The sequence below is a fragment of the Eumetopias jubatus genome, unplaced genomic scaffold (assembly GCF_037043125.1).
Source record: "Eumetopias jubatus isolate StellerSeaLion01/CBP00866 unplaced genomic scaffold, mEumJub1_p1.0 scaffold_4, whole genome shotgun sequence".
Taxonomy (NCBI): Eukaryota; Metazoa; Chordata; class Mammalia; order Carnivora; family Otariidae; genus Eumetopias; species Eumetopias jubatus.
The window spans coordinates 183,305,864-183,322,328 of NW_028274810.1; the positions used below are offsets into that span (position 1 = coordinate 183,305,864).

General features: G+C 35.8%; 1 protein-coding gene across 1 annotated transcript in view; it reads left to right on the forward strand.

Annotated features, from left to right (window-relative positions):
• Positions 1 to 15,649, forward strand: part of TCEA1 (transcription elongation factor A1) — a 45,468-nt gene extending 29,819 nt beyond the window's left edge. The window contains exons 6-10 of the mRNA XM_028119000.2: positions 1,414 to 1,470; positions 2,462 to 2,616; positions 5,645 to 5,791; positions 12,289 to 12,360; positions 14,053 to 15,649. Of these exons, the coding sequence (XP_027974801.1) occupies positions 1,414 to 1,470; positions 2,462 to 2,616; positions 5,645 to 5,791; positions 12,289 to 12,360; positions 14,053 to 14,061 (440 nt within the window). The 3' untranslated portion in view covers positions 14,062 to 15,649. The remainder of the gene's footprint in view (positions 1 to 1,413; positions 1,471 to 2,461; positions 2,617 to 5,644; positions 5,792 to 12,288; positions 12,361 to 14,052) is intronic.
• The last annotated feature ends 816 nt before the right edge of the window (positions 15,650 to 16,465 follow it).

The window sequence follows — 16,465 nt, forward strand, 5'->3', positions numbered from 1 at the left end:
AGTTTAGTGTACCCTGTTTCATTGTCCAGTCCTTTGTTCCTCACCACCGCCGCCACCATGTCCACCTCCATGATTCTGTTTTACCAGCGGCATCCCTGTGATAACTGCTTGCACTGCTTAGTTCAGGAAGACGTTGTGGCAAATAGGGGTTACTGATGGCAGAGAGCGCTAGGCATGCTGGGGCCTCTGCTTACTACTATATAGTTCCAAGAAGGAGATTCCTTCTAATATATGGATGTTTCCCTTGATTCAGAGTAACTTAAAGGCTTTTCACAAATCTTTTTTTCCCCCACTTTAATCCAAGTTGACCCTTGGATGATGAGTTTAAACTGCTTGGGTTTACTTATAATGTAGATTTTTTTTCAACAAAAACAGTACAATAATGTAAATCTGTTTTCTCATGATTTTCTTAACATTTTCTTTTCTTTAGCTTACTCTAAGAATACAATGTATAGTATATATAACATATAAAAAATGAATTAATTGTTTATGTTATTGGTAAGGCTTTTGGTCAACAGTAGGCTATTACTAGTTCAGGTTTTTGGGGAGTCAAGGTTAAATGTGGATTTTTGACTGCACAGGGAGTTGGCATCCCTAACCCCTGTGTCATTCAAGGGTCAACTGAAATTACTCTGCTCCCCAGATTGAGCATTAATGGTAATGTATTTGGGTCCTGTTGTTAAATGTTAGTATGACAAATAGTATTTGTTTTATATTCATAATTCCATTTCTTACTTTTTTTAAGTGGAAAAGAGGTCTTGATTTATATATATATATGGGAACCTTAATTTGAAGTTATTCATTCTTAACTTAAAGTATCATATACAGGAATATTTATTATCTTATACAAATTCATTCCTTTTCTATTATACCATAGTTAGTATGACCTATTTTTCTCTTTACCCTTTCTATTTTGATTCCCTTACTGTTTCTTTATATATTTTTTCTTTTTCATCCTAGTTTCTTTTTATTTCCTTCTATCCGTTTGAATATTTGCATAGGAATCTTGTGTGTCCGTATATGTGATTGGCAGATGAAATGAATGGTTTCTTTGCATTGAAGCCTGAGTCACAGGAGACAAGACAGTTCTTTCTATAACTTTCTCTACTCTCTGCTGGAGCAACCAGAATTTATGGAGTTGTGAAATGAGGAATTGCCTGCTAGATCAATTACTTCCCCACTCCTGAGGGATAAGGAGTCATCAATGCAGGACCACTGTGGACATTAGGTGAATCCAGAGGAGAAGTCTAGTGGGTAGGAAAGAGAACAGATTCTAATGAAACTAAATAAAAAGGACTCTTTATTAGGGCAGTGGGGTTGAAATAAAAATGCAGTTTAATTTACTCTGTACTGAAATTTTTTTCAATATGTCATAATCACTTATTTTTGACAATTCTTTGTGCCTGTGTTTAGATGACTACGTCGCTATTGGAGCTGATGAGGAAGAATTAGGATCTCAAATTGAGGAAGATATCCTTTGTGTGTATATTCATGATTGTTTAAATAATCTGCTAGATTAACTATTTTTCTCCTTCCTGTATAGAATTTAGAGTTTCATTTTTCAGTTTCTAGCTTCATTGTATTATTTTGCAAGAAAAGGAGAGGGCCATTCATATCATTTTGTTCTTGTTTTCTTGTTATTCAAAAGTAAAACATATGTGTTGATGGTATTTTTATTTTTTTGCCTTGCAAATTGAGAATGTGGCATCTCAGTTGAACTTGTGCAAAAGAACATGGAAGACACACACACTATACGTGTGAAGTAGGGTTTCACGTTTGGGGGAATCTCAGCAAAGCCTGCGAGTTCCCCTGAGTTCATTACCCAGGAGGGAAGTGTGTTTGTCCTGGGCACCATGGAAGGGGCTTTGGGAGAGGTGTCGTGCACAATTGGGTGACCATGTGACCATGGAACTCTCCTAGTTTTGGAAATGGCCTTGTTGGAAAGAAAGTGTGCTGCTCTTCAGGCTCGCCTGTTCTGTTGAGAAAAAAAACTGCTAAACTAGCTTCTTGCTGAGCTGGAGGAGGAAATGAACCTTTGGGCCACCACGAATGATTTCTTCCCAGAGGGCACCCAAAGGAACTGTGTAGTCATCAAGCCCTTTAGGATCCTTTGTAGAATTCAGATTTGGGCAAGTGAAAGTTTATATAAATGCAGGCTGCTTTTCACAAGTTTTCTCACTCAGACGGAGAACCTAAGTTACTTTTTGAAACATCTTTAATTTGTGTGCTACTGGCATTAAACATTAAGAAGAAAGCATTGTATATTCATAGTGTGAAAGTAGGGTTACTGTTACTTGCCAGTTACAGATCAAGAAATGAGGTAGATACACTGCCTTGTTAGCTTAATCTAAATTGGAGACCATTTTGGAGAACTGCTTAGAAACTTCAGGAATTCTTATTTTGGTGAAATGGGAAAAAAATACCCTTATAGTTTAACTTTTTTTCCTTAATGGCCTAGTACCTATATATCAAGAAATAAGGAATACAGACATGAAGTACAAAAATAGAGTACGAAGTAGAATATCAAATCTTAAAGATGCTAAGAATCCAAATTTAAGGAAAAATGTACTGTGTGGAAATATTCCTCCTGACTTATTCGCTAGAATGACAGCGGAGGTGAGTATATGTGAATATTACGTTTCCATGATGTGATTACATGATGTCAAGTCAAAAGTCTGTGTAAATCATGAAGTACTGTATAAGTACTACATTTATAATAAATCATTATTAGCTATTCTGATATATTTATATGTATAATGTACTAGACAAATACTTAAGGTGATTGAATCTGTTGGTGTCAGTACTTTGTCTCTTCCACAACTATACCATGATCTTTGGTTGATTGCCTTAAATCATTGTCTAAAAATGAAACTTTTTACTTATTTTGGATTCATGTGGAATTGAAGATTTGAATATATAATTGCAAACGGACTTTGTAACCTCCAACTTCTTTCCATGGTTAAACCCCATAAAATTGGTCACATGTTACTGACTATTCCTTAAATTTTAGGGAATGATGGAGAAAATGAAATTCAGAGCTTGCTATTTATAGACACAGCTGTTCAGTCTGCAGTCTCATTATTTTATTACACATCCAAGAGTGAATTTGTCTTTCTATATATAGCTAAATAAAAATTATTATATTTTTAACATTCACTTTTTTAAACCCCATTAAAATAACCTAAAATTTTAAATTAGAGACCATAGTGTAATGAACTCCTATATATCTATCATCACCCAAGCTTCAGGTAGTTTCAAGAATTTGTCACCCTTGGGGCGCCTGGGTGGCTTAGTCCGTTAAACGTCTGCCTTTAGCTCAGGTCATGATCCCAGGGTCCTGGGATTGAGCCGCACATTGGGCTCCCTGCTCTGTGGGGAGTCTGCTTCTCTCTCCCTTTACCCCCCTCCCCAACTCATGCTCTCTCTCTCTCCAAATAAATAAAATCTTAAAAAAAAAAAATTGTGACCCTTTTCAGTTTATTCCTTTTTTTCTTTTTCCTTCTTTTCCCCTGAATTGTTTTCAGACAAATTCCAGACATTATATCTTTTTACCTTTTTTTTTAATAAACTGTCATCTTTTTTAAAAAAGATTTTATTTATTTATTTGACAGAAAGCGAGAGAGTGTAAGCAGGGGGAGCGGCAGGCAGAGGGAGAGGGAGAAGCAGACTCCCTGCTGAGCAGGGAGCCTGATGTGGGCCTCGATCCCAAGACCCTGGGATCATGACCTGAGCCGAAGGCAGACACTTAATCATCTGAGCCACCCAGGCATCCTTCTTTTTACCTTTATAAACCTAAGAGCGATACCTTTAAAAATTTGATAATTTTAAAAAATATATAATTTTCTTACATAACTACATTGTCATCACTACATCCAACAAAGCTAAAAGCAATTCCTAATTTATATATTCATATTTTCCTGATTGTACATTTCTTTGTATCAGGGTCCAAGTCTGCACATTACCTTTATTTAGGTCTCTAAAGACTTTGAATATATATGTTTAAATCCCTTGCAGTCTCTTTCCTGCCCCGACCCCTTTTTTATTCATGACACTGACCTGTTGAAGAAACCAATTTATTTCTTCTGTATCCCACAGTATGAATTGTCTCTTTCTTCCTCATGATGTTAATTTAACTTTTCTGTCCCCTCTATTGTCTGTGAACTGGAAGCTAGTTCTATAGGCTCGATTACATACAAATTCAACTGTGTTTCCCCACATAAATACTTGTAATTGGTGCTTTTTACTTCGTATTGCATCAGGAGACACCTAATGTCTTGTTTCTTTACTGTTAGCATGCTGAGATTGATCAGTGGGTTTGGATATTAACAGTCTGATTCCTCCATTGTAAAGTTCTCCTTTGACCTTTCATCTAATGTATTCATCCACTGATTACCTGAATTGGTTAAATTATCAGGAGTTGCAAAATAGTGATTTCTAAAGTTCTGTCATTCCTTTCACATTTATTAGCTAGATTCTTTGATAAAGAAGCATTTTCCTTTGTAAACTCAGGCACTTGGTGACCCCTTTGGTTTGGATAGGAAAGGCAGGTAAATAATGTTGTCTGTTATCTGAAACTCTTTCCCTTTAGTTAACAGCAGAATGAGGAGTTGGTGCCCTAGTAAATGCCAGGGGGGACTTTGTTGCTGTTTTTTGCATGCTTGTGCTCTCCTTTTTCAGAATCATGGACTTGTGACATTTTTTTTAAGATTTTATTTATTTATTTGACAGAGACACAGTGAGAAAGGGAACACAAGCAGGGGGAGTGGGAGAGGGAGAAGCAGGCTTCCCGCAGAGCAGGGAGCCCGATGCGGGGCTCGATTCCAAGACCCTGGGATCATGACCTGAGCCGAAGGCAGACGCTTAATGACTGAACCACCCAGGTGCCCCAGGACTTGTGACATTTTCATCTATCCAGTGGGGATTGGTTCTTTACAGTAATTTATTGATAGCTGAAGAAATTGTCCTATCTTTGGCTAATGGGAGCTCCTTCATGTTAGCCCCTCATCCATATGACTCAACCAACAAAAAAGTCTTTGGTAGCTTCCATGCTTCTCTGGCACAAGAGGATGACCTTGGCTTATCCTGTGCATTTCTTTTTTTTTTTTTTTCTTTTAGAGTGTGAGCCGGGGGGCAGGGGTGGGCAGAGGGAGAAGGAGAGAGAAAATCCCAAGCTGATTCTGCATTGAGCAGAGTTAATGTGGGGTTGGATTTCACAACCCTGAGATCATGACCTGAGCCAAAACCAAGAGTTGGATGCTCAACTGACTGAGCCGCCCAGGCACCCCAAATCCTCTGCATTTCTTGATGCAAAATGGGAACCAGATATTCCTCCAAAGATCCCTGGTTCTTTTTTTGGGGAGGGCAATGGTACAGACAACAATCTGGATACTAGAGGTGCTCATTGCTACAGTATTATTACATTGTTTATAAACCTTTAAGAGGTAATTAAATCTAATTTTCACATAGAAACTTACAAGTATTTGATGAAATTTTAAAAGAAAGCAAACTCTGAGTTCTTTGAGGAAAAATTTTTCATTTTTAAAACTTCAAAAGTTGGTTTATTGAGCTAATAGAACATAAAAAAACATTCAGGCTATATATAGAAAATGCCTATAACTGAGTGTTATTGCCACCTCCCTCACAGGAAATGGCTAGTGATGAACTCAAAGAGATGCGGAAAAACTTGACCAAAGAAGCCATCAGAGAGCATCAGATGGCCAAGACAGGTGGAACCCAGACTGACTTATTCACATGTGGCAAATGTAAAAAGAAGAATTGTACTTACACACAGGTTGGTGATTATTTATAGATTCTAATTTTCACGTAAGGATGCTTGAGGGTATTGTGCTAAGTCACGTAAGTCAGAGAAAGACAAATACCATATGATCTCACTTATATGTAGAATCTAAAAAGAAAAAAAATGACTCAGATACAGAGCACAAACCTTGTCGTTGTTGTGGTTGTTGGAGAAGAGGGGTGGGGGGATGCATGAAATAAATGAAGGGGATTAAGAGGTACAAACTTGCCAGTTATAAGTCACAAGGATGTAATATACAACATAGAAAACATAGTCAGTAATGTAGTAACTTTGTATAGTGACAGAGGGTAACTAAACCTATAAAGATAATCATTTTGTAATATATAAAAATGCCAAATCATCATGTTGTACACCTGAAACTAATATAGTGTATGTCAATTATAATCCAATTAAAACTAACTACATAAATAGAATGCTTGCAACTCCTGTTTCAAAACCAGTAGTAAAGGTAATTACCAGTACTTTGATAATGCTTTCTTAATACTAACACATTCCAGTTAATTGAAAATAAGTTGATATATTTATACTTTCATGGAAGTTGTTACTGTGAAAGCTGTATCAATTAAATAAAATTTATAAAAATCATTGTAGGATTTAATGAAATGGCCATATTCTAAGAGTTGAGCAGTTGATTATTGGTTAGTATATAAACAGGTTATAATTCTTTTTATTTGGCAGGATCATATAATTTAAGGAAAGTTCTTTACTCTTCCTCACTTGGGTGTAGGTACTTTTTGCTTAATTGCTTTCCAGATACTGATTTCCTTTTCTGCAGCATATTGATGACTTTTCACATATGATGTGACTAACCTTCCTTTTTGTTCTTGGACAAAAAGAAAGCTGAAAAGAGCCACATGTGTGAAAATGGTTTATCACTGTCATTAATTTCACTTGTCAAGTAGGTATTTTTGTGTTGTGTCTGTAATCTACTAAACTCAAAATTTTCTCCTTAAAGAACAACTTACAGTTAATGTTTTAGAGTAATGGATTTAGGGAATTGAATTTTCTGATTGACGGACAATTAGGCAGTTAAGAAAGTAGTTCTATGTAAGTTGTAGAAAGGAACCTTTTTTTTTAAGTTTTAGAAGGTGTCATTCTCAAGGTTAAAAATTCAAAAGGTAAAAAAGATTGTGAGTGGAAAAATCCCCTCCCACTTTTGCCTGCAGCAACTTGGTCCCACCTCCCTGGAGGTAAACCAGGTTGTATGTTGTGTGGCTTTCTACATGTTTTATGCATATACATGCAAATATGAATATATTTTTGTTTTCCCCTTTTTTACATTTGTTTTTTATATTTCTTAGTAATCTCTACACCCAACATGGGGTTCAAACTTACAACCCTGAAATCAAGAATTGCATGCTCTTCTGACAGAGCCAGCCAGGTGCCCCTGTTTCCCCATTTCCTAAACACATGTGGTAGCACATTATATAAACTTCTGCCTCCTTTAGTTTTTAAAGGTACATAACACTCCCATTTTCAGATATGCTCTATTTAACCAATCCAAAGTCCTCTATCTTTTTGAAGTCTTTCATTTAATCATAGTTATAGATCTGACATTTCAGTATTTTGTTTTGTGGAACTATTACTACCGATAGTCACTAAAATATATTAACATATGAAAGTGGCTTCAGAAATTTCTGAGTTTGGATTGCTCTCTTTTAATTAGGCAGAAGAGTCTCAGCAATAAAAATTCTGTCCTGAAAATGCTGCATAGTAGGAAGTATTAAGTATAAATAGAAAGGTATTTAAAGCCAAAGCGTCTTTATTTTATTTTTTTAAAGATTTTTATTTATTTACTGAGAGAGAGAATGATTAGAGCATGGGGGGGAGGGTCTGAGGGAGAAGCAGACTCCCTGCTGAGCAGCGAGCCTGATGCAGGACTTGATCCTGGACTCTAGGATCATGACCTGCGCCGAAGGCAGGCGCTTAACCAACTGAGCCACCCAGGCGCCTGCCAAAGCTTCTTTAAAACATTTGAAGTCAGGGTGCCTGGGTGGCTCAGTTGGTTGAGTGTCCGACTCTTGATTTTGGCTCCCGTCATGACTCAGGGTCCTGGGATCAAGCCCCATGTCGGGCTCGCGCTGTGTGGAGTCTAGTTGAGGTTCTCTCTCCCTCTCCCTCTACCCCTCTCCCCTTGTGTGTGTGCGCACTCTCTAAATAAATAAATGAAAAAAAAAGTATGAAGAAGTGATATATTTACATAATCAGCTACAATAAAAAACGTTTCTTTTAATAGAAAGAACCTAGTCTAAAGATGAAGTTAGTATGATTTCCTTAGAATCAATTCTGTCAATAGAAAATTTCCAAATTTGGCAAAATAACAGATTATAAAAGACTGAAGTTTGACTCTTGGTTAACATGAACCTACCAGGAGATCAACATTTTTCCCAGAGGGCAAAAGTTCCTCCTATCTATGTACTTTTAGGGCCCTAGTTAGCAAGTTTCTAGATATAAATACATGAGAATATTTCAGAAGGATTTTTCAAACCATTTTTATCTGAAAGCCTTAAATAAGCAGAATGCTATTCTTTTGAGAATGCCTCTTCTTTTTCTCCCTTTGGGCTTTTGAGTTAAAAATCATGTTGATAGTTGACAAGTATTGTGTGCTTCTCATCTTTGAGGCAGTAATATACTGGATTTCATCATCCCACACTAAATTTAAATAGACCTTATTCAGAATGCAATATTGTTGGTATTCAGGTTCTTGCCTTCACCCATCTTCCTCATCTCCCCCATAACTTAAACCTAAATATAACATAACTTTATTTTTTTTTAGAACTTTAGAAGTCTATTACCTTATGTTGATAAAGTTTAAAAAAATCATATTAGCTTATTTTTTTATGAGTTCTCTTTTAAAATTTTTAGTTGTAGCAAAATACACATAACCTAAAATTTACCACCTTAACCATGTTTAAGTATACAATCGAGTAGTAGTACATACTTAGTATTGTGGCAATCTCCAGGATTCTTTTTCTCGTGCAAGACTGAAACTCTATACCCATTAGATAGTAACTGTATATTTCTCTAGCTCCTGGCAACCACCAATCTCTGAATTTGACTACTCTAGGTAGTCAAAGGGTTAAATGGTACCACATAACAGTATTTGTCCTTTTTTTGTCCCTGGCGTATTTCTGATACCTGATCTATTCTAAGTTAGTAATTAGAAACACAAAGAAATGTGTACAGATCAACATCACTAATCATCAGGGAAATACAAATTAAAACCATGTAATGTTCATAAATGATCATATTATAGCATATATCAGAATTTCCTTCCTTTTTTTTTTTTTTTTTAAGATTTTATTTATTTATTTAAGTGACAGACCACGAGAGAGGGAACACAAGCAGGGGGTAGTGGGAGAGGGAGAAGCAGGCTTCCCACTGAGCAGGGAGCCCAATGGGCTCGATCCCAGGGCCCTGAAATCATGACCTGAGCCGAAGGTAGTTGCTTAACCAACTGAGCCACCCAGGTGCCCCCAGAATTACCTTCCTTTTTAAGGCTGAATCATCGCTATATGTATATACCACATTTTGTTTCCATTCATCTGTTGATGGACACTGGGTTGCTTCCACCTTTTGGGCTATTATGAATAATGCTGCTATGAACTTCTGTGTACAAATACCTCTTTGAGATGCTGCTTTCCATTCTTTTGGGTATTTTCTCAGGAGTGGCATTTCTGGGTTGAATGAGTTTTTTTTTTAAATTTTTATTTTTAAAGAGAGGGATGGTGGGGAGAGGCAGAGGGAAGGGGAGAGAGAGAGAATCTTAAGCAGGCTCCACGCCCAGATCCCATAATCCAAGCCAAAATCGAGTCAGATGCTTAACCAACTGAGCCACCGAGGCGCCCTTACATTAGCTGTTTTAAGGCAATGTAAAGTACCTATTTATAGAAAAATTGGAAAATACAGAAAAATATGAACAAAAAATTTAAAATCACCCATTAATCTGCATTTAGAAAGAACAGTGGTCAATATTTTGGTGCCTGCAGTATTTTATGAAGTTTTTCTAGTTTAGTTGTAGCTAAATACTGTAAACCATTTTTTTAAAGATTTTATTTATTAGAGAGAGAGAGCATGAGCAGTGGGGTGAGGCAGAGTGAGAGGGAGAAGCAGACTCCCCACTGAGCAGGGAGCCCTGTGTGGGGCTCGATCCCAAGACCCTGAGATCATGACCTGAGCTGAAGGCAGACACCTAACTGACCGAGCCACCCAGGCGCCCCTGTAAACCATTTTATGTACAGTTGACCCTTGAACAACATGGGTTTGAACTGCATGAGTCCACTTAACACACAAATTTTTTTCAACAAATACATGTCCAGTACTGTAAATGTATTTTCCTTATGATTTTATTAATCATGTTTTCTTTTCTGTAGCTTGCTTTAAGAATTCAGTATATGGTAGGTATAACATACAAAATATGTATTAATCGACAGGTTGTTTGTTGGTAAGGCTTGTAGTTAACAGTAGACTATTAACAGTTGCGTTTTGGGGGAGTTAGATGTGGATATTCAACTGCATGAGGAGTTGGTGCTCTTAACCTGCACATTGTTCAAGGCAAAACTGTACTTCTTTTCACTTAGCTACTATAATGTAAGTATTTTCCTTTAATTATTAAAAAAAAAAATCCCAAAACCTTTGTAAACATTTTAATAGCTGTATAATATTCCCTCAGATGGGTATGCTCTTACCTCATTATTTCCCTGTTGGATATTTAAGTTGTTTCCACTGTTTGCACTGTTATAAAATTACACTTCAAACATCCCTGTACACAGATCTCCCACGCCCAACTTGAGGAATAATTGACATATAATTGAATGTTTTTAAAGTGTACAATGAGATGATTTGCTGTACATATACATTGTGGAATGATTACCAAGATCAAGATAATTAACATATCCATTATCTCACATAGTTAACTTTTTTTTTTTGTGGTGAGAATGCTTAAGATCTCTTTTTTTTTTTTTTTTTAAAGATTTTATTTATTTGACAGAGACAGCGAGAAAGGGAACACAAGCAGGGGGAGTGGGAGAGGGCTTCCCGCTGAGGAGGGAGCCCGATGAGGGGCTTGATCCCAGAACCCTGGGATCATAAGATCTACTCTTAACTATAGTCACTGTCTGTATATTAGATCCTCAGAAATTACTGTTTTTATACTTGAAAGTTTATATCCTTTGACCTTCATCTCTCCATTTCCCCCTTCTCCCAGCCCCTGCAACTACCATCTGTTCTCTGTTTCTATGAAATCCAAATTTATTTATTTATTTTAATTTATTTATTAAGATGATACATACAAGTGATACCATATAGTATTTGTAATTCTCTGGCATATTTTATTTAGCATTCCTTCCAGGTCTATCTGTGTTGTCTCAAATAGTAGGATTTCCTTCTTTTTTATGGCTGAATAATGTTCCATTGTGTATATATATCACTTTTCTTTATCCATTCTTCAGCTGAAGGACATTTAGATTGTTCTCATATCTTGGTTGTGAATAATGCAGTCAACATGGGTGTGTAGATAACTTTTTGAGGTATTGATTTCATTTCCTTCAGATATATATGCAGAATGGGATTACTGGATCATAAGGTAGTTGATTTTATTTTATTTTTTATGCTGGCTCTACCATTTTTTTTTTTTTAAAGTAAAGTCTACCCCCCAACGTGGGGCTCAAACTCATGACCCCGAGATTAAGAGTTGCATGCTCTACCAACTGAGCCAGCCAGGCATCCCTGTGTGGTAGTTTAATTTTTAATTTTTTGAGGATCTGCCATCCTGTTTTCCGTAATGAATATACCAGTTTATATTCCTACCAACAGTGTACACAGGAGTTCCCTTTTCTCCACATCCTCAGCAGTATCTGTTCTTGTCTTTTTGATAATAGCCATTCTAACCAGGTGTGAGGTGATAATTCCTTGTGGTTTGCATTTCCCTAATGATCAGTGATGTTGATCTGTACACAGGTCTTTATTTTTGTTTCTAATTACCATCTTAGAATAGATCAGATGTCAAGTTCCTAGGTCAGAGAGAATGGCTGTTTGAGGCTCTTACCTTGTTGCTGCCTAAAGTTTAGAAAGGTTGTGACAGACAGTATTTTTCAGAATGAAATGCATAATTTTTACAAATCTGCTAATTTATAAGAGAAAATTGACATATCTTTTAATTAACATTTCTGTGCTTCTTATGAAATTTTTTAATATTAGCCATTTATAAAAAGTATGTGTGACTTTAGATGGTTTTCCCACTTATCTGGGATAAATTAAACATGAAAAGACAAGGACTGACTTAGAAAAATGAAGTTTTGAAATATGTATCCTTTTGACATTACTTAGCTTATTTGAACTTGTTTCAGGCTCTTACACATTTATCATGGTACCGTTGTGGTTACTGTGTATCTTAATGTAAAATGTTCTTATTTAGGTCGGACTTTTTATAGTATTGTAAAAATAATATTTTTCACTTGATTTTGCTGCAGGTACAAACTCGTAGTGCTGATGAACCGATGACAACATTTGTTGTCTGCAATGAATGTGGAAATCGATGGAAGGTATATGACTTTCTTATATTCATATTTTACCCATTTATAATAGATTTCTTCACGTATTTTCATAAGACTACTGAGGTATCTAAATATATACGTCTGCTCATGCTGTCCAGTACTACAGAAGTCCATGATGAACCATTTGTAAAGGAATAATATATTGTACTCTATTAGAAATTAATAATGTTAACTTATTTTCCTATCTTCATATTGTTTTGGTGCAGGAGTAACAGGATTGAATCTTAACTGCAATTACTGTATCATAGTCCTATATATACTATACTCATTTAATTGCTTTGACTCTTTTCATAGATTTTGGGTATTACTTGTCTTCATAGATTTTGATTCTGGAAAGATTACTTTACCTTGTTGAAATCCAGCAGGATGGTTTTAGTGTTTATTTTAGGAATTAACAGATGAGTACTGTCATGGTTTGGTAGGCTTTTCACTGAGCCTTCATATCACCTATGAACCCTTGAATGAGCCCCACACAGGCAAGTGTATGTTATTTAAATGATCCCTTCTTGAGTATTTTTGTGAGCCACAGAAATATAATTTAACTTGGGAGAAGAATTACACATCACTTCTGAGACCATTTGTTACCAGAGATGGGGCTGCTAGGGGTGTGTGGTTGGGGAGGCTCACATAGTAGGAATATAGTCTTTGGAGCCAAATAGGCTTTGAACTCTGCTTCTTACCATTAGTGAACTGTGATTTTCTCACATATTACATGCAAATAATATCTACATCACAGGCTGAGGTGAAGAGTACAGATAATTTTTTAAAAAGTGCCTGATAATTGTTGGTATTCCAAAAATGCTAGTTGCATTTATTGGTTTTTGTGAAGCTTGTGTGATTCTTCTTTTTTTTTTAAGCTGTACTTAGCTTTAGCCCTTTAATGCTTATTTTGAATTACTCACCTAAGTTAAAGCATTTTCTGAAAATCAGAAGTGAATTAAAAGCTAGACAATGGGGGAATATTCTACACAAATATGGTATAGGGCTTTAGCCCTAGACATTATTTTAGGGGTTGAGACCAGTACCCATTTTATTATACACAAAGGACTTAGTTCTGAGCTGGGAAGGTTACAGGTATTGAGAGTGTCATCATGATTTGAAACAGAGTCTCCTATCCTGAGGTGGTAGTTTTTTACATTGGTTATGAGAGGGACATTCATTTTTTAATTATTTTCGGTCCTCTTGAGCAAGTCTGGCTTTTCCAGCTAGCTCTTAGATTTATTTTGCATAATGAGGATGATGTTGATGATGATTTCTGTATTGGGCATATTGCAGTTGTTTTGAATACAGGCAGTTTGCAGCATAGTTCTGACAGTACTTGGATTTAAGAAAGTTCAATTTAATGTAGAAAGCTGATGCCTAAGGATGGGTTACTCTAGAAGTTCAAGTTTGGAATTCATTTTTTTTAATTCATTTTTTTAACCTAAAAACATTAAGAGGGATAGTTAATAAAATATTTTATACTGTTTCTTCAGTTATATATTCCTACTGATTCCAAATTGGAAAAGTCAAACACTTAGGATAGGTTTCTGTTCATGTCTGAGAAATACAGTATCTTTTTCAAAAATGCCTCTTTCTTTAGCAGTATAAGGTGTATACTGTGTTAAATGGGGGCGGGATACACCCCATTGTGTGTATTTAAAGGTCTCACGAAATACTCCTTTTTTTTTTTTTTGACAGTTCTGTTGAGTTGGAAGAAATGGCAAAGTGTCTGGACCATTAAAAAATGGATTTTGTAATTAGCTTTAAAACTAGGCCAAGCATCTAGTTTTCCTGCAAATCAGATTTTTAAAGTAACATACATCCCTTGGGTTAGTCTTGGTTTTTGACATAGCATTCTTTCCTTAAATGCCTTCTGTAGTTTCAGATCAGTAGGGAGACCACCTAATAATTGTATGGTATCTGTTTCAAAACATTTTTTTCATTTTTATAGTAAGTTGATATTAAACTTTTATCAGTTAAACATTTGGCAATTTATTTTTACCTTTTTTTTCTTTTAAAAGGAAAATGTACCTTAACTTTTTTACAGTCCAAACATACACAGTAGAAATACTATTCTTCTCAGTTAATATGTAAATGGAAATTACATTTTTCCCCCCATATTGGCACATACCTGCAAATAGTAAAGGAGGAGAAGAGGTAATATAAGTTTATCACATGTGGTGTGTATTCAGATACTACTTGACCAACTTATCTAAATTGTACATAATATTTGAACTAGCCTATGAAATTGATCTTTATTATGTTCACAAGTCTGGGATAATTAGATATTATTTTGCATTTGTAACTAATCGTGATGATCATTTCTTGTAATTTCTTGTACATGTTTATGACTTGTTCTTAATAGATTTTACTTTTGGAAACATGACTTTGTTGAAATCAGTTTGGTTTTGTTGTTTATTTGCCCGTTTGACTTTGTAGTGTATTTTAGTTTTGCAGAACACTGTTGTAGTTTAGTTGGTTTTTCATAAATCCCAGCATAGGCAAAGAAAGAAAGCTTCTGACCATTTTTCCCCTCATAGGAAGACATACCTGGGAAGAAAACATTAGCATTTTAGTACAGTATAGTTACTATAAACAGTTATGACTTGATTTTGATTTGGAAATCTTTACTGACCAAGGATTAAGTTTAAGGACTATATAAATCATTAAAGCTGTGGTCTTTCCATATGGAGGTTGATAGAAAATATTTTTGTCCTGAGTCAAATTTGCTCTTTTTCTGTTACACAATGAATGAGGTTGTTCAACAAAATATATGGGCTATAATGCAATTGGTTTTACAATACAAATCTTATAATTAAATTTTATTTTTTACATGTGTACCATTTGTTTTGTTAGGAAGAAGAAAAAATGATTTTCACATGGGTTCCTTAGGGTACACTTGCTCTAGCACATCTTAAAGGCCACTTTTACAAAAGCCACATTTTATTATGCTAAATCTGTATTCTATCAGACTCCTATAGGAAGACTTCAGTACATGTTTTGCACTCCCCTTTGCTCCCTTTTCCCATTTTTTTTAATGCAAATCAATTTGATGTAATATAGAAAGCAACATTAAAGGTCCATGTTAGGACCTCATATTATGAGCATTGGCCCACTGGTACCATCCTGTCTCTACTTTGTCATTTCACAGATTAACCTTTATCACTTGAAAAATAAAGTGCATTTTTGGAAGAATGAGTTTTGGAAGAATAAAACTAAAATAGTCCCACTTTTAAATTAAGTGATCCATTTTTAAATTTGTAATTCAATAAAGTTTCTTGTTATTAAACATGTATCACATTTTGTCATTTTATTTAGATACTGACACCCGCTCTATCTTTTGTTTCAAAAGTCTCTCCCAGCTCCTAAGGTGGTTTTTAATTTATTTATTTCTTAGAGTGTGTGTGCATGCGTGTGCGAGCAGGGAGAGGTGTGAGGGGGAGAGAGAGAGAATCCCAAGCAGCCTCCACGCTGAGTGCAGAGCCCAAAGCGGGGCCCGATCCCATGACAGATCATGACCTGAGCTGGAATCAAGAGTCGGATGCTTAACCGACTGAGCCACCCAGGTGTCCCCAACTACTAAGGTGTTTTTTTAAAGGATAGTTTTAATTAGGTGATGCCTGCCTAGTTTTAAGTAAAGATTAGTATTGAGCAGTAGTACGGAACATGTTTTTCTCTTCTCTTTTCCTGGACTCCTGGTGAGGGAGGCAGGAGTGGTTCTCAGTAGGGCATCAAGCACATCCTGTGTGTGCACATAACGTAATATGAGAGACCACATAGTCTTAGTAGTGAAAAATACTAGCCAGTTGTTAACTAATGGGAAGTAAAAATAACTGTGTTAAATGAATATACATATATGATTATACATTAAATGAATATACAGAAGAATTAAATGAGACATATGTAGTGGGAATTAATTAAGAACCATCCTGGGAAAGCAGAAAATAATGATCTTGGTTTTCTAGCTCAGAGTTGATAAGCATCAGTTTACAAGTTTTGCTAAACCATGGCAAAAGTTCTGAAATACTTTTTTTTAAAGATTTATTTATCAGAGAGAGAGTGAGTGAGTAGGGGGGTGCACAGGGAGAGAATCCTCAAGCAGACTCCCCGC